Below are 24,912 nucleotides of genomic sequence, written 5' to 3'. Positions count from 1 at the left end.
GTGCACCTCCTTAGCTGTAGCTCACTTTTATTTTCAGAAAGGTAAGCAATTTATATCAGCTGCCGTTTAGATTTTTCAAGCTAAAGTGTTGTCTTTTGGGGATCCCAATATGGGTACAGTGGTACCTTGCAAGACGAATGCCCTGCAAGACAAATTCTTCGCAAGACGAATGCGTCTTGCGATCTGATGGTGACTCGCAAGACGAATTCGTTTTGCAAAAAATTCGTCTTGCGAATCGCGGTTTCCCATAGGAATGCATTGAAATTTGATTAATGTGTTCCTATGGGCAAAAAAAGAAATTTCAATGCATTCCTTTGGGAAACTGCGATTCGCAAGATGAATTTTTTGAAAAACGAATTGACTCGCGGAACAAATTAAATTCGTCTTGCGAGGCACCACTGTACATGCATATAATAGTGAAAGGGGGAAAGAGGAAAGGAAAGGAAAGAAGGAAGGAAGGAAGGAATGAAAGGGCAAGGGAAAGGGGAAAGGGGAAAGGGAGGGGAAGGGAAGGAGGAAGGAAGGAATGAAAGGGAAAGGGTAAGGGGGAAAGGGGAAAGGGGAAGGGGGAAGGGGGAAGGGGAAAAGGAAAGGGAAGGAGGGAGGGAGGAAGCTTGTTTCAAGAAGCATGAAAAGGGAAAAATGGGTGGGAACAGAGGTTGCTGAAAGCCTGCTAAACCATACCAACACGGGCAACTTGAGCTCAGGGCTCATGTTAACTCTTTCATGCACACAAGTGTGGGTCAATTACTGTATAGTACAGGCATAGGCAACCTTGGCTCTCCAGATATTTTGGAACTACAACTCCCATGATCCCTAGCTAACAGGGCCAGTGGTCAGGGATCATGGGAGTTGTAGTTCCAAAACATCTGGAGAGCCAAGGTTGCCTATGCCTGGTATAGTACAACAGACTGGCCCATCAGCAGCCATCAAGTGGGAGCCAGAAACCAAGAATCAGACTTGGGATGGGTGGGCTTGAGTCAGGAAACTATCCAGGGGTCTGAATTTGTCAGTGGCAAAAGGAAGTGCTATTGCCGTGCCAAAGAACTCCAGACTGTTGTAAACCTTCCTGTTGGGTCAAGCCAACAGTGAGCCTGGGCAAGCATCTGCTAAGTCTTCTGCGGGCATTCAAAGTAAAGGCAGGGAGAGGGCAGTGGGGTCATGTGCACAAACACCACCCTCAACCTCCCTGTTTCCACATTGATTGCAAAGATTGGAAGTGGAAGGTTCCAAACTCACACCTGTGTTCTTTTGAGCACTCTGCTCTTTTTGCAACATGGCAAGCTTCCCTTCCAGTCTGATCAGCAGGTTTGGGTAGGTGATCTAGATGGAACCAAATTGGGAGGGCAAAGCTTAAATGCCCTCTGCTGCTACCAAGTTCCCTATATGGATTGGTGTCCTGAACTTAACTATTCAAACTCAAAAACCATTCATACAAGGGTTAATTGCATGAATGGTGGCATGTTTAGTTGGGCCTCCAAATGCTTGAGGTATGTAATTTGGGCAGGAGAGGCAACCACTCTTGACCATCTAGTGACAATACCATGAAGAATGGTTAAGAGCTGCATTTTGCAACATTCCATAGGCTGTTCTTGTTAGTTTTCAGTTGTTGGGCTGTGGCAAGCTAGTTCAGAGATTGCTCCATTAGTTGGTAAAGTTAACAGTTTAGAAGAGAACAGACCTGTGTTCTTACCTTCTAAGTCCCGGACTGCAGAATCCGGGACTGGCAGCCGTGTGACACCGGAAGTTGCGTTGACGTAACTTCCGGTGTCGCTTTGCCCTTCTATGGGCACCAAAAATGGCCGCCGCCAGCTTCGAAAGTCACTTGTACGCATGTCAGGAAGTGCGTCAACGCAACCTCCGGTGTCTCTTCGCCCATCTATGGGCACCAAAAATGGCCGCCGCCGACACCGGAAGTCGCGTCTATGCACTTCCGGACATGCGTAGATGCGGCTTTTGAAGGCAGCGGTGGCCATTTTTGGTGCCCATAGAAGGGCAAATCGGAAAGAAAAAAAATGGCCGCCGGCAGGAGAAAATAACGGAGAAAAATGGGAGACAAAGTGATACGGGGGACCACCGGGTAAAGGTAAGTAAAATCGGGGTTTTCCCGGAGAAAACGGGGTACTTGGCAGCTATGCCTGTGCTCAGAGCAGAACCACTGAAATTAATGGGCACAACTAACTTAATGTTAGTGTGTTTGCTGAAAGTTTTAAGCACCTGGAAACAACTGATTATATGTAAAGTAAGTGAAAATTGATGGGTCTGTTGGGAATGAGTGTTGCTTTTGGGAATGAGTGTAGCTCTTTGCAAGTATATTTTGTTTTGGTCCTTTATCTCTTAAGTAAGGCTTTATTGTCACATTGCATCTAATTATTTTTAACTTTCTGAGACAATTCAGAACCAAAGAAGCAGAACAGTAGCTGCTTCACTTTCTAAAGAAGGTCCCTGCAGGAATCCAGCAAAATTGAATGATTCGGCTGTTCTCTTTGAGCTACAGATTCATTCAGCTGCTTTCATTGCATCACTGATTGCAAGTTGAGCTGAAGGAAAAGAAATAATTAATATTCCATATTTATTTTGAAATATTTGTCTTTTAAAATCATTATTTCAGCTCCAATATGTGGTTTGTTGGTTTGCTTTTTTTTAAAAAAAATAGAGCACCCTAGTTATCAGGACCAGTGGTCAGGGGTGATGGGAATTGTAGTCTCAAAACATCTGGAGGGCCATGTTTGCCTGTGCCTGACTGACTTTTGATACAGACACCCCAGAAAATAATTGAAGCATATTTTTCTACACAGCTTTCTGGTGATTTGATTAGAATAACTGACTTTGTTTAGGGGTTGCAATGAGAATTATCAGCATATTGCATTTCCGAAACTATGTACCTGTTTCAACAGTGTTTGATTTCCAATGAATTGTGTCCAAAAAACAACAACAACATAATATATAAATATAATAATTTATTAAATAAAGGCAATAAATAAATGCATATATCAAAGTTGACCAGCAACTTGACTACAATATAAAAATGGGAGGGTTCTTGGACCCTGTTGGAGCATCCTCTCAATGGACCATGAGAGCAGTGAGAGATTCTGGGGAAAGTGATTAAGAGAAACTTCCAGCTTGACAGTTTCTTCCCAAATTCACCAATTCCATTCTTCTCATTCCATGTTAGGCTTCAATGTGGGGCTGAATGTTTCAAAATTCCATCTCATTGTTTTCTGCTAGTTTTAGGGAAACAGTTAGTAACAGATGACGAAGAGCAGGAAACAGCAGCTGTTGGGCTTTCTAGCAATGTTTCGCTGCGACAATGGAGGGAAAGTGGAATCTTCTGGTCACTCTCTTTGGCTTGCAGTTTCCTTCTGCTATTTTTGTTGCCTCACCAATGGCAGGTTAAGCTGAAAGGAAGAAGAGAAGACATGAACATTCCTCACGCGTTTGAAACGTTTCTGTGCTCAGCTGCTTATGACTAGAAGGGAGCAAACCAAGGTTGAGATGATTCAGAACATTGACCCATAGTTTCCTTAAAAGGTATTGATTGGCTTTAGAAAGATACATGTGGGAAATGTGTGAGTCTGGATTAAAGATTGGTCAACCAATTCCTCTGCAATGAATCTTCTTTTGATAGATGCGCTCCCTTGTTGCTGGTCCTGCCTGAGAATACAATGCTGTGGACCACACAGGTGGTCCCTCCATGATGCGAACAGAGGGTGGGTAGTATGTGAAAACCCACACAATCTGCCCCACCCACGTTGTTCTTTTGTGCAGTGTCCCCATCCACATAGCATCACCTGGCAGATAAAGTATATTTCTGCAGCAACAAGGAAGAAAGCCTAAGTCAACAGAATTCTGAGGAAATCAAAAAGTTATTCAAGAAGAATTATGAACATTTCTTAGAGTACCTTCATTATGAACATTTCTTAGAGTACCTTCATTAGAGATCCTTTTGATGAGTCGATCCATCAGCACAAAACATTGCCTGATCTGGATCTGGACAGTCACCCAAGCACACATGTTGTACTCTTTATCTTTCAGGAGATCGTGGAGTATTTGGAAGTATCTTTTCACTCTCAGTCTGGTGAGCAGAGTTTTCTGACCTCTTGGAGATGTGGGGCTCTGCACTCCATGCTCCAGCTCTGCACTCCAACATGTTTCCAGCTTCTTAATTTGCTGGTCCAGTTCAGTCTGGAAAGCCGTAGTGGAATTGCCATCCCAACCCATTTCAGTATGGTTTTGTGTGAAGACGTGCAGAGTCTGCTGGAGGATCTCTTGTATAGCTGCCTTGGCATTCTCCGCCTGGACTTTATCGATGTTCAGGAAGATTTCCTGATTCGTTGAGACGTCCATTTCCTCTCCTATGCATTGAATAGGAATGGTTGTTCCCATTTTGTTCTTCAGAAGCTCCAAGTTGGCCTTGTTGGCTTCATGTAGCCAGCTGTGAAACTGGTTACAGTTCAGAGATGAGATTTTGGAGAAGAAAAGCATCACTAGGCCTATATGCAGCAACCATCCTTTGGAGATCATGGTGGAGATGAAGGAATGTGGTCTTTGGTAGAGCGCTGAATCTGGAAGACTGTGTCTTGAGGAAGATGTTCTGAAGTCTGTTCCATCTTTGAACCATGTATTTAAATGGTTGGGGAATGCAGTTTTCTTTTGTGCTTTCTAGTTCTTTGTGGTTTTCTACCCCTTCTGAAAATACCCTACTTCCACTTTCTCTTTCTAAGTACAATTTATAATTATGCAGACAGGACCAGAAATCCTGCTTTCTGTTGGGATGTCAGTATTTGGAAAACTGACTTTTATTTTCATCAATTCAGACCTAGAATTGATATGATAATGATTTATGCTGTTAATGAAAAATCAAATTTTCTTGCCTGTTGACTCTCTTCTTTTCAAATTCATTTTATCAGTTTCATCAGTTTGCATTCGAAATTGCAGACTACTTGAATTTTGCATATCAACCCAAAGATGAGGCTAACCCATGAGGAAGAACATGATCTCATATTGCTCTCAGAAATGCTTACGGCTTATTAAAACATACATGAGTATCATTTGGTTCATCACTTGGCTGAATGTGTGGCTCCACTCTGTTGTTTTTGTATTTGAAGTGATATGAATATCCTGTCTATAGTATTTGATTTGTGGTGTGTCACTTTTGCATCACTACAGCCCCCATACCATAAGCAGTTGTTACCCTAGGCAGACATTTAAACTGCTTACAATGTATGCAAGATTGCTTGGGACTGGGCAACACTCAGTTGAGCCTTTCCATATAACTTGTATTCTTTCTGGGTGTAAGGTTCTCTACATACCTTTGGAAATCCTAGAAAAGCAGAGCCTTTGACCATGATATCTGAGCCCATTGCACATACCACTGAATTATTGGGGACTCTTTATGGATCATTCATTCTAGCCAAAACACCACCATAATCTATTAATTGCCTTCTAAACAACTATCTCAAGGCTATTTAGGCATAAGATTATACAGAAATAGTTAAAAACACATACGAAGGCAAATACATTTAAAAGAAGACTAAAACCGGAACCAATGTTAATTGGGTCCTCTAATCAGAGTTCAGATTTGCTGATTAGGAATCCAGCAAGACTGGGAGAAAAGCCTAGCCAGTGGGAAAGATCATACTCGTGGTTGTAGTTGAAAGGTCTCAATCAGTTTATTGATGCACCACACTTCAGTTAAGGCATATTGTTCTCTTTATATGAAGATGATATTATGAAAGCTGAAGAAAATAACGCAACTTAAACAGCGTAATGTTGAAGAAATGCTTCAAGGGAAGTGATCGATCGATCAATTAATAGATAATATATTTCCTTTAGAAATATTGCGTTTAAATGGCATAAGAATATGGCAGAGAGAGAGAGAGAGAGAGAGAGAGAGAGAGAGAGAGAGAGAGAGAGAGAGAAATTGAACATATTTTATAAGGATCAGGAACTGAATAGGAAAGGCTGAATTTAACATCAATTTCAATATTCATGGGGGTAGGCATATTCAAGATACAAACCATGGATTTAAAATAATCTATCCTTTCCACTCTTCAAATGATTACTGAGAGGGGGAGTGATCTACACAACATTTAGAGCACTGTGTTCTGTCCAACCCTAGTTCTGAGTCTACTATAATGTGCCCCATTGATTTTGCCTCAATCAATGAAAAACTAGGAGACACTTGACATAAACATGTGTGTCCAGGATGGCACCTTCAAGTCAAGGGTCGAACTCAACATTAGCTACCCATCTGTGCCTTGAAGTGCAGGGTGCCTTTGTAAAATACAAATTGCAAGCATGGGTCCCCCTTCCCCAGATCACAACCATTGGGTAGAGGGTTGTAAAAATTCTCTTTATGCCAGGATCCTAATCATTTTCACATCATGAGACATTTCAACTCTATCAATTTGATGCAATAGATGTAAACAGCGTAAGGGACCAAGAAGAATGTATTTCACATTAATTTAAGTTCCTTTTCAACAACAAAACACCTGTTTTCAAAATCTTCAAAATCACTTATGGTCCTGTGTGATTTAAAAATTCATAGGGAAGGGAAAAAACCTGAAACTAGAGTATTTTGAAAAGGAGGAAGCCCATTCCCACCAAAAGTGAAAAAGACAAAAGAAAACTTCAGCCACTGAGCATTTAAATACAGGGACATGGCTCAAAGATGGAACAGACTCCAGAGCATCTCCCTCAGCGCTCCAGCAAAGACCACGTTCCTTCATCTCCACCATGATCTCAAAGGGGTGGCTTCTCTGTTTTGGCCTAGTGATGATGCTCTGCTCCACTGAAATCTCATCTCAGGACTGCAGCCAACTTCGCAGCTGGCTAAATAAAGACAACTTGAAGCTTCTCAACAGCAAGATGGGATCCACAATTCCGCTCCAATGCATCGGCCATGTGGCCAATTTCTCAAACAACGAAGGAATCCACAGCCACGAAATCCAGGGGGAGGAGGCCAAAGCAGCCGCACAAGAAATCCTCCAGCAGACCCTCCACATCTTCAGGCAAAACCACAGCGCAATGGACTGGGGCGAGACTTCCATAGCTGGTTTCCAGGCTGGGCTGCACCAGGACATTGAGAACCTGGGGCGGTGCTTGGGCGCAGAGGGGGGCAACAGCATCCGACAGCAGGTGAAAAGCTACTTCAGGAGACTCAACCACTACCTGAAAGATGAAGGGTACAGCCTGTGTGCCTGGGAAATTGTCCAGATGGAAGTCCGGCAATGTTTTCTGCTGATCGACCAACTCCTCAAAAGGACAGGGAATGCAGGTACTTTCAGAAAATGATTCTATATTTAGGAACAAATAGTGAGAATTTTGTAGATTTCAGAATAATGCCCAGGAGTATCCATTGGTACAGGGATTGGTGAGAATTGTAGTTTTCAAAGGCTTCCACTTAAATGAATGAGCATTCAGAAATACAACTCCTGTGCGTCCACGCAGTAAGGATGATTTTCATCACATTCAGGAGCGTGTAGAATGAGGACCTCTTCTCTTCCTAGTCAAGTTCTCCCCACTGCTTGAGTTGTGCCCCGCTTTGCAAGGGTTTCTCTGTTAATTTCTTGAAAACATTTATTCCACCCAGAATAGTCTGTTTCTGCTAGCTTGAAATACATTTGGTTGGAAAAGGGCATCCCTGGTTTTCTGAAACCGAGAGCATGGCAAAATAAAGTTTTATTACAAATTGCTAGGACAGAACATTCAATGCTGCTGAGTGACAGATATCCTCCATAGGGCAACTTAGCCCAGAATCTTCATGCAATGTTTTATCTGGTCTTGCATAAAGGAATGCAGTACAATCCTGACACATTGCATCCATCTCTGTTAGGGGCAATTCAATATCAAGTCTTAATACTATCTAAATAAAGTTAGAGAGTTGCATAAATGTCATAGGCACAAGAGGAATATTTTCTCCTTTAAATTGTTCCCAGGTTCACTCGTTCGAGGCTTTGCAGAAAACCATCGTTCCATTTTCTGAATGTTCTGAGAAGCCAGTATTCAAAAATCTAGTTTCTTGTGGTTCAGAATGTTCCATATTTGAAATAAAGGCTTTTAAAGGGAAACTATCACAAACTGAACAGGGGATGTTTAATTAATCACTTCTTTTCTTTGTTCCAGCTTAACCTGCCACCAGTGATGCAATGAAAGCAGCAGAATGAAACTGCAACTTGAAGAGGGCATCCAAATATTTCAGCTTTCGCTCTCTTTCATCGTCAACGCATTCCTCGAAAGCAAAAGAACTGCTTCCTCTTCTTCATCATCTCTTCAGCACTGTTTCACTACTTTTAAGATGTGGCTTTTAAATATGCAGGGCTACTATGAAGCCTTGCAGAGTAGATAATGGTTAAAAAGTAGGAGAAAGCCCCAGAAATTGTGCAGCTGGAAGAGTCTCGGACACAGCCTCTCCTCGTACTGCAGCTCGTCTCAAGTATCATTAGATGGATGCATCAGTTCCTTAAAGTGATCTTTGCCCAATTCCCACTTGTCACCTCCTATCCTGCTCTGGAGGGGGAATGTGAGATTTGAGAGCCAGGCACAGGAAGAGGAAACGTGTGAAAATCACTTTCAAGACCTCCTCTAAGAGTTGGAGTTTCCATGAGCAGAACTCGGCTCACAGTCTTTAAAACAATTCCATAATTTGGCATACCTTGTAATAGCAAAGAGTTCGTGATTTGTTATTCGGAAAGGTTGCATGTGGTGCCAAAGTTTCCAAATCTGAGGGTGGGGGAAAGGATAGCATTATGCTGCAACATTCCAACTCACATTATTCCTTTAGAAGTCTACAAATGGATGCTAGTTTTTAAATTATTTCTTATCTTGCAATGCTGTGAAGATGATATTTATATTTTAGAACTGTTGTTACTATTTATTTATTTTTATTTATTATATTTATTAGTGCCACCATTTAATGTTATTTATTGTATACTCTGGCTGACCATTATTATTATTATTATTATTATTATTATTATTATTATTATTACCATTCATTTATTTTTTCTGTTTATTGCAAATGTTTTTATTAAAGACTGCAGCTCCTGCCCACATAGTTCATTTGGATGATTTGGCAAATATGATTTGGCAAAGTATGGGAGACATTCTAAAAGAGAGTTCAGCTGTGGATTCTGGTGACATAAGATGTCGGATTACACAGAAGGTAGACAGAGGAAACATGACCCATTTGTGAATGAGGTTTTGGGCTTCTGTAGAAGGAAAGTCTGCACCTCCGATATCAGACATGTGGAACTTTTTTCGAGCCCAAAGACCACATTCCATTGTGGGCAACTTTCTGGGAGCCAGATGTTGGTGTGGGCAGGGCCAAAGGCGTTGATGAGGGAACCCGTTGTGGGGGTGTCTTGTTGCGCCCCCTCAAAATTGTGCACCCGGGGCCATGGCGCCTCTGCCCCCAGCCCCCACTATGCCTCTGCTGTCCAAGGCCCTTTCAATTCTACAACTGTATGGTTCTGTGATTCTATGATTCATGCCACCACAACACAACCATCGAACCAGGATATTCGTTTGCTCAAGTGCTAATGAGCAGGAGACCCAAATCCAATATACCTACCAAAGGTTCCCTCCTGAAGCCAAGAGCAGCAGATCATCACCAGGTAAAACAAATCTGGGATTGATGGAAAAGCAAAACATAAATTCTACTATGATCACAGAACCAAAATGTTGTCAATGGGGCACATAGTCATATGTGGTGGGAATGTCCAAAAGTTTAACAAATACAGTTTGAGATATCTCTAGAAATTTAAACATTTTAAATTAAAGACTCACTGCAGATGGTGACAGCAGTCATGAAATTAAAAGACGCCTGCTTCTTGGGAGAAAAGCAATGACAAACCTAGACAGCATCTTAAAAAGCAGAGACATCACCTTGCCAACAAAGGTCCGTCTAGTTAAAGCTATGTTTTTCCCAGTGGTGATGTATGGAAGTGAGAGCTGATCGCCGAAGAATTGATGCTTTTGAATTATGGTGCTGGAGGAGACTCTTGAGAGTCCCATGGACTTCAAGAAGGTCTAACCTCTCCATTCTGAAGGAAATCAGCCCTGAGTGCTCACTGGAAGGACAGATCCTGAAGCTGAGGCTCCAATACTTTGGCCACCTCATGAGAAGAGAAGACTCCCTGGAAAAGACCCTGATGTTGGGAAAGATGGAGGGCACAAGGAGAAGGGGACGACAGAGGACGAGATAGCTGGACAGTATTCTTGAAACTACAAACATGAGTTTGACCAAACTGCGGGAGGCAGTGGAAGACAGGAGTGCCTGGCGTGCTATAGTCCATGGGGTCACGAAGAGTCGGACACGACTAAACAACTAAATAACAACAACAAATTAAAGACAGTATTCAGTTCTCTCCAAAACTTGATTTACTTTTTATATTTGTGGGAATGAATGAGGACATTAAATCCAAAGTGCTGTTTACCTTCCTGATTCTCACAGCAAGACTACCTATAACTCAACGATGTAAGTCATTTTCTGATACCAGTATTACAGATTGATGGAATAAGGTTCGGAACTTTGCTCTTCAAGAAAAAACTTACATGGCATATCAGATCCCTAAATGGAAAGGCAAAAGCCAGGTTCTTAATAGTAGCCTGGTGAGAATTTTTAGATCTCATTAAAAACCATCATTAAAAACCATCAAATACATCCACTTCTTCCTCCAGCTATGGACTTCTGGGACAAGTAAGAAAGAAACACAACCATAAACTTCTTACATGCCAGCTTAATCCTACCGATCCTTTCTATACTGTACAGTAGTTTTATCAACAACAGTCATTGCCTTACATTGATTTTTCTGTTAGTGCATTAACAAATGGTCTTCAGTATACCTGAAGGAGCGTCTCCATCCCCATTGTTCTGCCCGGACACTGAGGTCCAGTGCTGAGGGCCTTCTGGCGGTTCCCTCACTGCGAGAAGCAAAGTTACAGGGAACCAGGGAAAGGTTGATTAATTATTGTATTTTAATATTTTGCTGGAAGCCGCCCAGAGTGGCTAGGGAAACCGAGCCAGATGGGTGAGGTATAGATGATGATGATTATTATTATTATTATTATTACAAATTATTTGTTCTGAAACTCCCAATCATAGCTGCCAAGTTTTCCCCTTTCTCGCGAGGAAGCCTATTCAGCATAAGGGAAAATCCCTTAAAATAAGGGATAGCTTGGCAGCTATGCTCCCAATACAAATACAAAAAAGAGAGCCAAAATGCTAACTGCTCCCCAGAATTTCAAATTTAAGGATACAAAGCCATGATGGGCAATTGCACCCTAGAACTGTTACAGAGACTTTAGGCTTTCCCAGGTTATAAAGAATACAAACAGAAAGTGGGCAGTCACAAAGGCCAAATCCCTAAGGCTCGCTCCTAGACACACTCCTGCAGCTGAGAGGAGTGAGACCATAACCAACTTGGACAGCTAATAGCCATGGAGATGTGATGGCAGAAGAGCCACAGCTGGAAGAACAGTCATCACCTGACTCTCCAGAAGCCCCAGGAGCAACATGCTCTGAAGGTATGGAAGAAACCTTAAACCCCCAAGAGTGGGTGGAGCATGTCACCCCACAGAAGCAAGTATTTAGCCCTCTAAATCTGCCTTCCCACTGGAAAAATCTAGAGATATTTTCCTGTTAGGTTTTATTGGAGAGGGGGGAGAAATGTAATGTATGCATTATTAACTGAGTAAAGAAAAAAGGTAAAGGACCCCTGGACGGTTAAGCTCAGTCAAAGGCAACTATGGCATAGCTGCCAAGTTTTCGCTTTTCTCGCGAGGAAGCCTATTCAGCATAAGGGAAAATCCCTGTAAAAAAGGGATAACTTGGCAGCTATGAACTATGGGGTTGCAGCGCTCATCTCCCTTTCAGGCCAAGGGAGCCGGTGTTTATCCACAGACAGCTTTCTGGGTCATGTGGCCAGCAGGACTAAACCACTTCTGGCGCAATGAAACACCGTGATGGAAACCAGAGAGCACAGAAACGCCATTTGCCTTCCTGCAGCAGTGGTACCTATTTATCTAGTTGCACTGGTGTGCTTTCAAACTTCCAGGTTGGCAGGAGCTGGGACAGAGCAACAGGAGCTCACTCCATCTTGGGGATTTGAACCGCCGACCTTCTGATAGGCAAGCCTAAGAGGCTCAGTGGTTTAGACCACAGCACCATCCGTGTCCCATATTAACTGAGTAATATGAGTAACAGTACCGTATTTTTCACTCCATAAGACACACTTTTTTCCTCCTGAAAAGTAAGGGGAAATGTCTGTGCGTCTTATGGAGCGAATGTGCCACTGGCTCCCTTTCCGGCCCCGGCCCCTTGCCCAGGCTTCCATTGTTGAATGCAGATGGAGACTGTTTGTTTCCCCAGTGACATGTGACTGGCTGATTAGATTATCTGTCTGGAAACTGTAGAAACGGCTCCCTTTCCTTTCATAAAGAGGCTGCAAAACTGTGAGTTGAACCCCATAAAAACAGGGTTTTTTCCCCTTTGCAAAGTAAGCTCAACAACTTTGAGCTGATCCTCAAAAAAACTGGGGCTTTCCCCCTTTGCAAAAGTAGCTGCACAACTTTGAGCTGATCCTCAAAAACCGGGGCTTTCCCCCTTTCCTCCTCTAAAAACTAGGTGTGTCTTATGGTCAGGTGCATCTTATGGAGAGAAAAATACCGTAACTGAGTACCTAGCATATGGCCACTTGAAGAGAAACATCTGTAGCCGAGAAGGCGGCTCATGGAAAGTTGACTCAGATGCAGCCTGGTGGAAGATGTTTGTTACTACTCTGTGCAGGCTGGGCTGTCCGGCATCTTCAAGAATAGAGTTTGCTATACCGTTAACTCAGTTTGTGCTAAGGAGCAGAGGACAAATCAGGACCTGTGGCAAAAGTGGGCAGGACAATGAATTTAATGTTTGCCTTTGTGCAGGAGGTCACATTCTAGCCATACAGACATCGGAAGGCTGTGGAGGTCCGGCAGGATTCATCCCTGCTTCTTTTAGACATATTTGCAAACTGCCATTCAAACAGGCCTTTGGAATGTATTTTTGTCTTTAACCAAGCAGTCTTTATTTATCTCTATGAATTGTAAAGCTAGAAGGCATCCCAGGTGTTCATTTAGTCCAACCCCCTGCAACGCAGGAATATTTTGCCCAACGTGGGGCTCGAACCCATGACCCAGAGATTAAGGGAGTTGTGCTCTACTGACCGATGCATTTCCTGAAGTTATGATTATAGTGTAGCACTTTTATGCCTTATGCTGTTGATTATTATTATTATTATTATTTTCAATGAAAGTGTGGTTTATAAATATCCAAATATATTCTACACACACACCTATGTATTCAGGCAAGCAAGAGGAATCATCACGCAGTTCAAGGACACCAGCAAAGCACTCAAGCAGTGGGGTCCATGAGAGATATCTAGGGAAAGGCCTGAGGGCCAGATCGAGAGGCCCTGGGGTCTCTGGGCTTGAAGTTCCCAATGACACTGGGATAGGAGACATAGAATTTCCTTCCCATACATGTCTTGCCCAAGTTGGTCTTGCTTCCTCTGTCTCCAACCATTCACAGCCTAACTCTCTGATGGAATGTCTCCCATACTTCATATCACTGAAGTAGGCAAAATCACCCAAATGACCCAAAAGGCTAAGATGTGCATTTTTTTTTTAATGGGAAGACAGTTGAAACTGTCAGTCAATGAAAGGTTACAATAAATAACATTAAATAAAGGAACTTAATAAATATAGGTAGGTAGCCGTGTTGGTCTGGGTCGAAGTAAAATAAAAAAATTCCTTCAGTAGCACCTTAAAGACCAACTAAGTTTTTATTTTGGTAAGAGCTTTCGTGTGCATGCACACTTCACGAAAGCTCATACCAAAATAAAAACTTAGTTGGTCTTTAAGGTGCTACTGAAGGAATTTTTTAATAAATAAAATAAATATGAATAAATATAAAGAGCAAAAAACATTTTCGCGATATAAATAACATAATCTTTCTTCAACGTGGATCCTTTGTCCTTTGGATCTCTAACTTGTGCGTAAGACTTCATGGCGGCATTGCATTTCTTGGTTACAGAAGAAGAGGGACAGGAAAGGGCAGCTGTTTTGATTTCTAGAAATCTGTCTGAGGAATCGAGCGAAAGCTGAATGGTTGTAGTTGTAGCTCCATTCGCCTCATTCCAGCGCAACTGAAGCTGAAAGGAAGATGAAAAGTGGTTAAAATCCTGCATTCATTCTGAAATGCCTTGCTTTTCAGTTCAAAATATGGAAAATTATGAATCATTGCCACTAATATTTTTAATACGGGCTGCTCAGAAGAATCAGAAAACAGAAAGGTACGTTTTCTGCAAGCTTCCAAGACCTGATTAAAGTAACTGTCTTTCTTGGTTGTGATGACATGAGAGAATATGTATTTAATAATATGTGTGAAAGTGAATCTTTCTATGTTTTTCGGCTTCTGGTTTTGCATGGAATCTGATTTTTCTGTGATATTGTCCCTTGTTGCAAATGAACAATGCTCTTACCAGTATTCCAGTTGGTTCCCTCCATGTTGCCAGAAGGATATTGTTGACAGCATGTGAAAACCACCACAACCTGCCTCACCAATGTGGATACAAACAGCCCACTACACCACATAAAATCACATCAGAGATCAATCCAATTTATCCTAACAGGAATTCAATGGGAAGAAAGATCACTACACTTTGCCCCCCCCCCACGCTGTTCTTTTGTGCAGAGCGTCCCCATTCACATAGTATCACCTGGCAGATAATATATATTTCTGCAGCAACAAGGAAGAAAGCCTAAATCGCCCAGAATTCTGAGGAAATCAAAAAGTTATTCAAGAAGAATTATGAACATTTGTTAGTGGTAAGTGAGTGCAGGTTAGAAATCCTGAAAAGGTTGCTGAGAAACCAGCTATTTTTCTTACCCAGTTCTAATCAAGTCTTAGGTATTTTTAAAAAAGTGTAGAGTACCTTCATTAGAGATCCTTTTGATGAGTTGATCCGTCAGCGCAAAACATTGCCTGATCTGGATCTGGACAGTCACCCAAGCACACAGGTTGTACTCTTTATCTTTCAGGAGATCGTGGAGTATTTGGAAGTATCTTTTCACTCTCAGTCTGGTGAGCAGAGTTTTCTGACCTCTTGGAGATGTGGGGCTCTGCACTCCATGCTCCAGCTCTGCACTCCAACATGTTTCCAGCTTCTTAATTTGCTGGTCCAGTTCAGTCTGGAAAGCCGTAGTGGAATTGCCATCCCAACCCATTTCAGTATGGTTCTGTCTGAAGATGTGCAGAGTCTGCTGGAGGATCTCTTGTATAGCTGCCTTGGCATTCTCCGCCTGGACTTCATTGATGTTCAGGAAGATTTCCTGATTCGTTGAGACGTCCATTTCCTCTCCTATGCATTGAATAGGAATGGTTGTTCCCATTTTGTCCTTCAGAAGTTCCAAGTTGGCCTTGTTGGCTTCTTGTAGCCAGCTGTGAAACTGGTTACAGTTCAGAGATGAGATTTTGGAGAAGAAAAGCATCACTAGGCCTATATGCAGCAACCATCCTTTGGAGATCATGGTGGAGATGAAGGAATGTGGTCTTTGGTAGAGTGCTGAATCTGGAAGACTGTGTCTTGAGGAAGATGTTCTGAAGTCTGTTCCATCTTTGAACCATGGCCTTGCATTTAAACATGTAGTCGCAGAAGTTTTCTTTTGTCTTTTTCTGTTTATGTGGGATTCCCCTTTCTGAAAATACTCTTCTTTCACTTTCTCCCCTTTGAATGATTTGTAAAATCACAAAGGACCAAAAATGCTATTTTCAGTTGGGATATGCATATTTAGAAAACTTACTACTTTTACATTTCATTTTTGACCAAAAACACCCCTTGAATTAATGTGAAATTATTTTTTTATAATGAAAACAAACTCCATTGATATGTTACCTATTCTCAAATTCATTTTAGCGGTTTAAACGGCAAACTGCTGGAATTTCTCATGATGTAACATAGACTGGCCAGCAATATCAATCTTTGGCTGCTCCATGCAAAAGAATTTTAAGAGGTACGCAGTGGTCCCAGCGATGCAGGGTTTAGAGTTTTTCCCACATGCATGGACATCATTTGGTTACTCTTCCCTTGATGAGCAACAGCTAAATGTGTGAACCCACCCTATTGTTTTTTAATTGAAATGATTTGAACATCATGTCTGCAGTCTTTGATGCCTCATTCTTACAGCAACTGTATACTAAGCAGCAGCAGTCATTCATATACAAACATTTAAGCTGCTTACAGATCATGAAGAGGGATAATAGCTAATAAACACATACCATTCAATGCCTGCAAGGAGTTTCACAATTACCTGCCATTCACATAAAGGTCTCGGGACAGCACACAACACAATAAAAACAATAAGATACAATTTGTTCACAACTGCACAGTTAAAACACAATCAGCCGGAGAATCAACAACCATCACATCAGGTGTAGCCAATATGGTGCCCTTAAAATCTTGGTACACTCATAGGAACTTAAGAAAAGCCTGCAGGATCAGGCCAATGGCCTCTCTAGTCCAGCATCCTGTTCTCACAGTGGCCAACCAGATGCGTGTGGGAAACCAGGGGGCAGAACACAAGAACAACTCTCCCCTCCTGTGGTTTCCAGCAACTGGTATTCAGAAGTGTGGGTAAAAAGATAAACCATTACGCACCTGTTGGGACTAGGTGTAGTCCAGGAACAGGGGATTTGGGGGCTACCGCCAAGAAGGTCCTCATGTACTGCTGCTCCCACCCTGACATCTGAGGATGGTGGAACAATCAGCTTTGCCTACCAATCTTAAGTCCTGGGCCGGTCTGTAACGGAGAAAGTGATCTTTCATGTATTTGGGACCCCCAGATCCAATCTGTCAACAGTTAGACTGTATATTTGTCTTGGGTGGGAATAAGCAACCAGTGCAATTTTTTACAGAACTGTGTAAAATTTGACCTCCTGGCTGCCCTGGTCAATATTCCAGCAGCTTCGATTTGCAGTAATTGCAGTTTCTGATGCCTCTTCAAAGAGGCAGGGCACAACCATCCAATCTGGAGTTTGCCAGAGCATGGACGCTACCAGAGCCTTGATCGCAACTGGATCACATAATATAGATCATCCTGTTCCATGAAGGGCCATGGCTGGCAGGGTCTTGGCCAGTGAGATCACTAGAGCCCCACGTAGGCAATGCTGTATCAGAGAACACAACTACACTTTGGACCCGATTTCTCCAGTGGGGGGCAACCCTGTCCTTGACAGACCTCCTCACCACTTACTTGGCATATAATGCCTCCATCTAATCTGGACTCAACTTCAGTTTGTCTGCCCTTATCCAGCCCTGTACATCCTCTCCTGATTCGGATGGAATGGGGAGATTGAGCTCAGTGCCATGTGCATACTGACGACACCCCACTCCGCCAGCTTCAAATATAAGGTGAATAACAGGGAAAACAAAATGGAACCCTGCGGAATATCACCACGGGACAATTCCCATGGCGTTGAGCAGTTGCCCCCACCCCCATATCATTCACTGCTCTGCACTGCAGCTGAACTTCATTTTTTGCATTCACAGAAGTTCCTTTTCAAATATTAGAAAAATAAATAATCTACTCTCTAAATCTTTTGGTCCTGTGTGATTTAAAAATTCATAGGGAAGGGGAAAAACCTGAAACTAGAGTATTTTGAAAAGGAGGAAGCCCATTCCCACCAAAACTGAAAAAGACAAAAGAAAACTTCAGCCACTGAGCATTTAAATACAGGGACATGGCTCAAAGATGGAACAGACTCCAGAGCATCTCCCTCAGCACTCCAGCAAAGACCACGTTCCTTCATCTCCACCATGATCTCAAAGGGGTGGCTTCTCTTTTTTGGCCTAGTGATGATGCTCTGCTCCACTGAAATCTCATCTCAGGACTGCAGCCAACTTCGCAGCTGGCTAAATAAAGACAACTTGAAGCTTCTCAACAGCAAGATGGGATCCACAATTCCGCTCCAATGCATTGGCCATGTGGCCAATTTCTCAAACAACGAAGGAATCCACAGCCACGAAATCCAGGGGGAGGAGGCCAAAGCAGCCGCACAAGAAATCCTCCAGCAGACCCTCCACATCTTCAGGCAAAACCACAGCGCAATGGACTGGGGTGAGACTTCCATAGCTGGTTTCCAGGCTGGGCTGCACCAGGACATTGAGAACCTGGGACGGTGCTTGGGCGCAGAGGGGGGCAACAGCATCCGACAGCGGGTGAAAAGCTACTTCAGGACACTCAACCACTACCTGAAAGATGAAGGGTACAGCCTGTGTGCCTGGGAGATTGTCCAGATGGAAGTCCGGCAATGTTTTCTGCTGATCGACCAACTCCTCAAAAGGACAGGCAATCCAGGTACTTGTATGCTTTTAAAAATAATGTTTGTAGTTAGACCTAAAGAATGAGAAATAGTTTAAACTATTATGGTTATGTAAACAAAACACAACTGTTAAGATAGCTCAATGCCCCGATTAAGGCTGCAATCCTAGGCACCTTTACCAAGGAGGAAGCCTATTTGGAATCTATAAAAATTGCTTCTGAGCACACAAAGATAGGACTGCACTGTATCTCTCTTTTTAGGTGAGAAGTTTCTTCTCATGAAAACTCTAGGGTCACTTCAGAATTTCAGTCTGCATCATGTTTGTGGGCAGGCTTTATTATCTTTTGTGTTTTACACTAAGAGTTTCTTCACTGACTCCAAACTCAGAACTTGTAATCAGAGCACACTTCAAAATTGGCACAATAGGAAAGAAAGAGGAAAGCTTGGAAAACTCAGATATCAAGAGGATAAAAACTTTATAAAATAATGGAAAAAATTTACAAGTTCTTTAGGAGACCACTGTAAGCAGATGGGGAAAAGAGCAGGATTTTGGCACACTTGTAGTGTAAAAAATATTATGGATAATATGGTTTGATATAATAACCAGAGTACAAACTAATATGTAGTTGTAGATATTTTAAAACAAGACTCCATGGACGGGATGGGGGGAAGTTGCAAGATTCAGAGAATCTCCACATATAGTGTTACTTTATCAATGTGTGTTTACTTCTTTTTTTAATTTGTAAAATTTATAAAAAAACATCTGTTTAAAAAGAAGAAAGCTTGGAGAAAGAAAGGGTTATGAGAAGGTTTTGTAATGTTTCATTTCCTTTTTTGTAATTTTGATATGAAAATAAAGCTTTTTTTAAATTAAAAAAAGAGAAGGTGAGCTGAATTATGGGATGTAGCCTGCTTAGGAGCAGACACACAGTTCAATGCAGCTAAGCGACAGATGTCATCCATAGGACAGCTTTCATGTTTTGTACGGTCTCGAGTAAGGATGGTCAGTATGCCCTTGACAAATGACTTTGGTTACTTTTAGGTAAATCTCAATCTAATGCTTCGTAAATATAGATACGTTAATTAGATTTCATAAATAATACAATTTTATCCTTTAAATTACTACCAGACTCCTAACAAGGTGAATTATTCTAACCAGGTCACCAAAAGCTTTGCAGAAAAACAGAGCAACGTTATCCGAAGCTTCTGAAAAGTCAATACTCAAAAAGCTTACTGCTTGTAGTTCAAAGTGTTCCATACTTGAAACAACAGCTTTAAAGGGAAATGCAGTATCTGGTGGGTTTAGGAAGTCTACTCACTATGCAAGGAAACCTTGTAACCCGACAGTCCTAACACTGGGAAACAGCCAGGAGAACTTCAGTAGTTGTCTTTCTTTATGAAGAACAGGGCAGCCGCTCAGCTTAGCAGATACTGCTTGCTACAAACAGGGAAGGCTAAGGTTCCAACTAGTTCCCAGTTAATTGAGGAGGAAACCCCACCCAGAGAAGAGAGGTGTGTCTCTTAAAAAGAAAGGCCATGTCTCCTACAGGGAAAGCATTTCAAACGGCATAATTAATCTATTCTCTTCTTCGTTCCAGCTTAACCTTCAATTGGTGTTGCAACGAAAACAATGGGATGAAGCAGCAGAATGGAATTGTAGCTTGAAGAGAGCATCCCAGTTATTCAGCTTTCATTAGATTCCTCCAGCAATGTATTCCTGGAAAGCAAAACAGCTGCTTCCTGTTCTTCTGCACCTGCTACTGTTTGCCAGCTGCAAAGTAGTGTCTCTAGGCTGGAAGTCTGGGTTTTCCTCGGCATCAAGAGAGTTTCTCTTCGTGCAGAAAAAGCACTCTGTTCCTCCAGCAACGTGTTTCTCAAAAGCTAAACAGCTGCTTCCTCCTCTGTTTCATTTGCTACTACATTGTTTTGATAAGTTAAAGATAGTGAAGTGTGAGTTTGAAACGTGAAAATGCTACAATGAAGCCTTACACAGAAGATAAAGGTTCAAAAGGAAAAAAGAAAATATATTGGACAAGGACTTCAAAAATTGCGTAACAAGAAGATTATCCGGTACTGTTTTTCCACCCTTCGCAACTCCTCTCTTGTATTGCATTTCCTTACATTGATTTTCCCTTGCAATGTGTTCTAGGTGGTATTCTCCAGGTCACATGGGGTGCTGGAACAGGCATGGCCAATGCTACAAAAAGACCAAAGATTTGCCCCAGAATCCTCACAAACATGGTGAGCTTCTAAGGCTTCTAAGGTGTAGGTGTTCCTTGGCAGAATATTAAGTTTATAAAAATAATGGATCATTATTCTTAAACATCTTTGTTTGGAAGGGCTGGTGAACCAGTGGAGGCTGCCAATCTCAGAAACTGGTCAGGACAGATGTGGGGGGGGGGAGCACAGGAGGCTATACAGTGATGGGGGAATTGGGGGGGGACATAACATTTCACCCCTTCCATAAGCAAGAGTTTCCATGCAACAACATGGAATCTCCAATGGTACCCATAATTTAACGCATTCTACAAAAGCAATAAGTTCATGATTAGATTGGAAAAGGCTACATACCGGTACAAGCACAGATTTTTCCAAACCTAGGACAAAATTCACAGTACTGTAATAATTTATTTGCTAAAGGAACTCTGTGATGTATGCAGGTCAAGCAGTCAGAGATGCAAGCATCTTAACTGGGACAATTATTCTTCTAAGAAGTGTGCCAAATGAAATGCACTATAGACGTATGTGATTTCTGTTATTTAAAAAAAATATTTATTTTATTTATATTACGCGTGTGTTACGTTTATTTTATATTTATTTATTATTCATTTGGCTACTCCACGTCCTTTATTATATTTTTTCACCGACTGGAAATATCAAATGTTCTTCCTATTAAAAGCTGCAACATGGGTCAACGGAATGATTTTGCGTGTTTGAAGGGCATGACGTGTGGGAGCCATTCTGAAGGAGATTTTGGCTGCACATGATGGGGACCTCATACGTCATGTGACGCAGAAGATAGGCAGAGAAAGCATGACAGTTCTGTAGGCTTTGTGTTTCCATCATGTGTAAGGTCTAAGAAGAAAACTCTGTGCCTCCTCAACAGTGAGGTGGCTGACCTGATAATAAAGGCACTCCTTGCGCAAATTCCTTCCAGAGGGATGCTCAGATTCCTGTTTTAAGCATTACAGAGGGAAGACTATTTCCTTGTTCTTTGTCTCCCTTTCCCCATGTTTGTAGCCATTCACAGTACGCGTAAAATGGATTACTGTAGGCTGCAATCTTAGTCCCCATATACCCAGGGGTAAGCCCAATAGAATTCAGGAAGACTTATTTCTTTTCTTTTTTAATTTTTTAATTTTAAAAATATCTTTATTTAATACTGAACGTAAAATACAAATCAACAAAAAATAACATAACATAACATAAATCATCCAACTCAACACAACACAACATAGCACAAATTGCAAAATTTTAAAAAATTGTTCAAAATTAAAAGAAGAACTTATAAGAAGGAAAAAGAAAAAGAAGAAAAAGGGGGGGGGGGAAAGAAAAAAGAAAAAAAGAAGACAACAGAAGAAACCATAAACAAACATAAGATAAAAGGAATACTTATTTCTAAGTGGACATGGTTAAGATTGCAACTGTAATCTTTTAAAATATATTTTAAAACTTAATGACAGTTTGATTTTTTTTTTAAAAAACTACTAAAGATAAATGGGGTCGGGGGAAGAGTGAAACAGGATGGATGCGGCATTTTCTTTAATTTTCAAGATTTTATTATGAAGTTAAAATAACAATCTGGTAAGAAATGTGAAATAAAATAGATAAGAAAAGAAACAGAGACAAAACACTATTTTAAATAGCCAAGGCTTACCCTCAAGTATTCTGGGGTGCTGAGGGTTGTTGCGGAACCCCTATTTCTCTCAGAGAACTACAGAATTGATCAATCCATCCCTCTTCACAGGGATCTCTGGGAATTGCAGTTCTGTGAAGGGAATTGTGTGGTTGTGTCTCCTAACAACTCTTAGCACAGCTACCAAAATTATTAGGAGGGGAAATCGTGACATTTTGAAGCAGCAGTTTGGGACTTCATATGTATGAGGTGTCCGAGAGAGAGAAGGAGACCTACGTGGGGAAGGGGTTGAGGACAAAAGAGGACATAAACTTCCATTAAAATTGCATGTGATAATTTCATTTATAATGCAAATTTAGCAGGGGGGGGGGACGTTGACTAAGTGGTCTGTGTGCTTCAAGGAAAAATCCACCAGCCCCCCTGCTCTTAAGAGCTTTTGACCTTTTAAAGCAGGTAGCCCTTCAAATATAGACTGTGCCTTTAAAACAGAGGAATATGGCCCTCACAACAGGAAGAGGTTCCTCATCTCTCTTGGGTGACACCTGGCTTGAGAGCAGCACATGTGAAAAGGATCTAGGAGTCTTGGTAGACCACAAACTTGGCATGAGTCAGCAGTGTGATGCAGCAGCTAAAAAAGCCAATGCAATTCTGGGCTGCATCAATAGGAGTATAGCATCTAGATCAAGGGAAGTAATAGTACCACTGTATTGTGCTCTGGTCAGACCTCACCTGGAGTACTGTGTCCAGTTCTGGGCACCACAGTTCAAGAAGGGGGCAACCAAAATGGTCTAAGGCCTGGAAACGTTGCCTTATGAGGAAAGGTTTAGGGAGCTGGGTATGTTTAGCTTGGAGAAGAGAAGGTTCAGGGGTGATATGATAGCCATGTTCAAATATATAAAAGGATGTCATACAGAGGGGGGAGAAATGTTGTTTTCTGCTGCTCCAGAGAAGCGGACACGGAGCAATGGATTCAAACTACAAGAAAGAAGATTCCACCTAAACATTAGGAAGACCTTCCTGACAGTAAGAGCTGTTCGGCAGTGGAATTTGCTGCCAAGGAGTGTGGTGGAGTCTCCTTCTTTGGAGGTCTTTAAGCAGAGGCTTGACAGGCATATGTCAAGAATGCTTTGATGGTGTTTCCTGCTTGGCAGTGGGTTGGACTGGATGGCCCTTGTGGTCTCTTCCAACTCTATGACTCTATGGACAGCAATGCCACAGCATGACATTTTTCGCAATAAATGACGCGTTGCCTCTTTCTGCCACTAGATGGCTGCACCCCTACATCCCCACCCACCCCAAAAGTGATGCTTAAAGTTGCTCCCTTCTCCTAACTCTACAACTGCTGCAGCCGGTCGGGGGGGGGGGGGGGGAGAGTATTATAGGCTGGAGGCTCCGCTTGCTTTATGGAGTCCTCCTCCCGGAATCGGATCCTGGCGCAGAAACCTAGCGCCCCTTTCTAAGCCCGGGGTTTCTGGCCCCGTTTTCAGGCGACCAGGTGTGCGAGATGGGAAGCAGCCCACCTTCAGCCCAGGTGATCCCGGAGGCGGCAGGAGCTCGTCTGAACGCCGGGGGGGGGGAAAGATCCCAAACCCAGGAGGACTGAACAAAAATCAGGAGGAGGATGCAATAGTATCTCACACATTTAAAAAAGCGGGCGGGCGGGGGGACTTAGAGCGAAGGGGGCGTGGCCAGGAAAGAGAGCCAATTAAAAAAATGTTTCACAGTTATCCCGGCCTGTTGCTAGGGGACTTCCATCCACACCAAGCGCATCTCCGGGTTGCTGAGGCTCCATGGATGATTCTGCTCCATGGATTCTGGCTGCTGAAGGAACCCCTCAGGGTAGACGGTACTGTTGCAGGTAATACTCTGCATTTCATTTTTCCAGGTTTTCCCCTCCTCTTTTAATTCCCTTAACCATGTTAACTTAGATAGCCGCCCGCCTCCATTTCTCCCCATCTCCTCGACTTATTGCGCGATAGTCCTTGGGTGGAGGAGACATCCCACGCCAAGAGTTTCTTAAACGAGCACCGCAGCTTCCAGGTCCGTTTGCAATTCCTGGGCAGAGCTTTCCTCTTCCCTACAGAGACAGTGAAAGGTACACACATTTAAAGCGCACACACCCAGTCCTGGGAACTCTAGTTTATTAAGGGTGCTGGGAACTGTAGCTCTGTGAATTCTCTGAGCTGAGCTGTGCTTTAAAATACTATGATGAATTCCCTCTTGTTTAAGAAAGACTCGGTGTCCAGTGGGTTCTTGAGCCTGGCATGAGGGAGTGGGGCACCCCACCTTGTCCTTCACTTCAGCAAAATGCCTTGGGCTGGTCCTGGTTCTGACACCCTTTATATTTTGCTTTCTCTGCTCCTTGCTCAGCAGGCTGCTGAAACAGGACAGACCACCCAATTCTTCTATTATTATTTTTTGCATCTGCTAAAACCTTTTCATTAGGCAAGCCTACCTAGACATGCACATCCTGCATGTATTTTGACATGTAATTATATATTGTAATGTTTTTTTTAAGCTGCTGGTTTTATATTTCGGGGGGGGGGAGATAGATCAGCTTGTGTTTTAACACCTGCTTTTGTGCGCATCTGTCTTGTTTGTTTTTATTTTGCGTAAACTGCTTACATGGTTAAGTGCTATCTAAATCCTGTTAAAGGCCTGAATGGAACACTTGCAGAGTGGCAGGTGAGTGTAGTTTGGG

At 42.4% G+C, this 24,912-nt stretch overlaps 2 protein-coding genes across 2 annotated transcripts; one reads left to right on the top strand and one right to left on the bottom strand.

Moving 5' to 3' along the window:
* Positions 1-3,393: 3,393 nt before the first annotated feature.
* Positions 3,394-4,995, bottom strand: LOC118075235 (interferon alpha-2-like). The gene is made up of 3 exons (XM_060269075.1): positions 4,980-4,995; positions 3,903-4,565; positions 3,394-3,398 (listed from the first exon to the last, which is right to left on the bottom strand). Exons 1-3 carry the CDS (start codon positions 4,993-4,995, stop codon positions 3,394-3,396), a joined length of 684 nt encoding a protein of 227 aa, XP_060125058.1.
* Positions 4,996-6,300: 1,305 nt separating this feature from the next.
* Positions 6,301-23,814, top strand: LOC118075234 (uncharacterized). Its single transcript, XM_035097135.2, has 4 exons — positions 6,301-6,333; positions 6,712-7,279; positions 17,815-18,390; positions 23,699-23,814. The coding sequence occupies exons 1-4, from the start codon at positions 6,301-6,303 to the stop codon at positions 23,812-23,814; spliced, it is 1,293 nt and encodes a 430-aa protein (XP_034953026.1).
* Positions 23,815-24,912: the final 1,098 nt, after the last annotated feature.

Source organism: Zootoca vivipara, chromosome 16 (genome assembly GCF_963506605.1).
Source record: "Zootoca vivipara chromosome 16, rZooViv1.1, whole genome shotgun sequence".
In the NCBI taxonomy this organism is placed as follows: Eukaryota; Metazoa; Chordata; class Lepidosauria; order Squamata; family Lacertidae; genus Zootoca; species Zootoca vivipara.
This window is presented reverse-complemented; position numbering and strand designations above follow the sequence as displayed.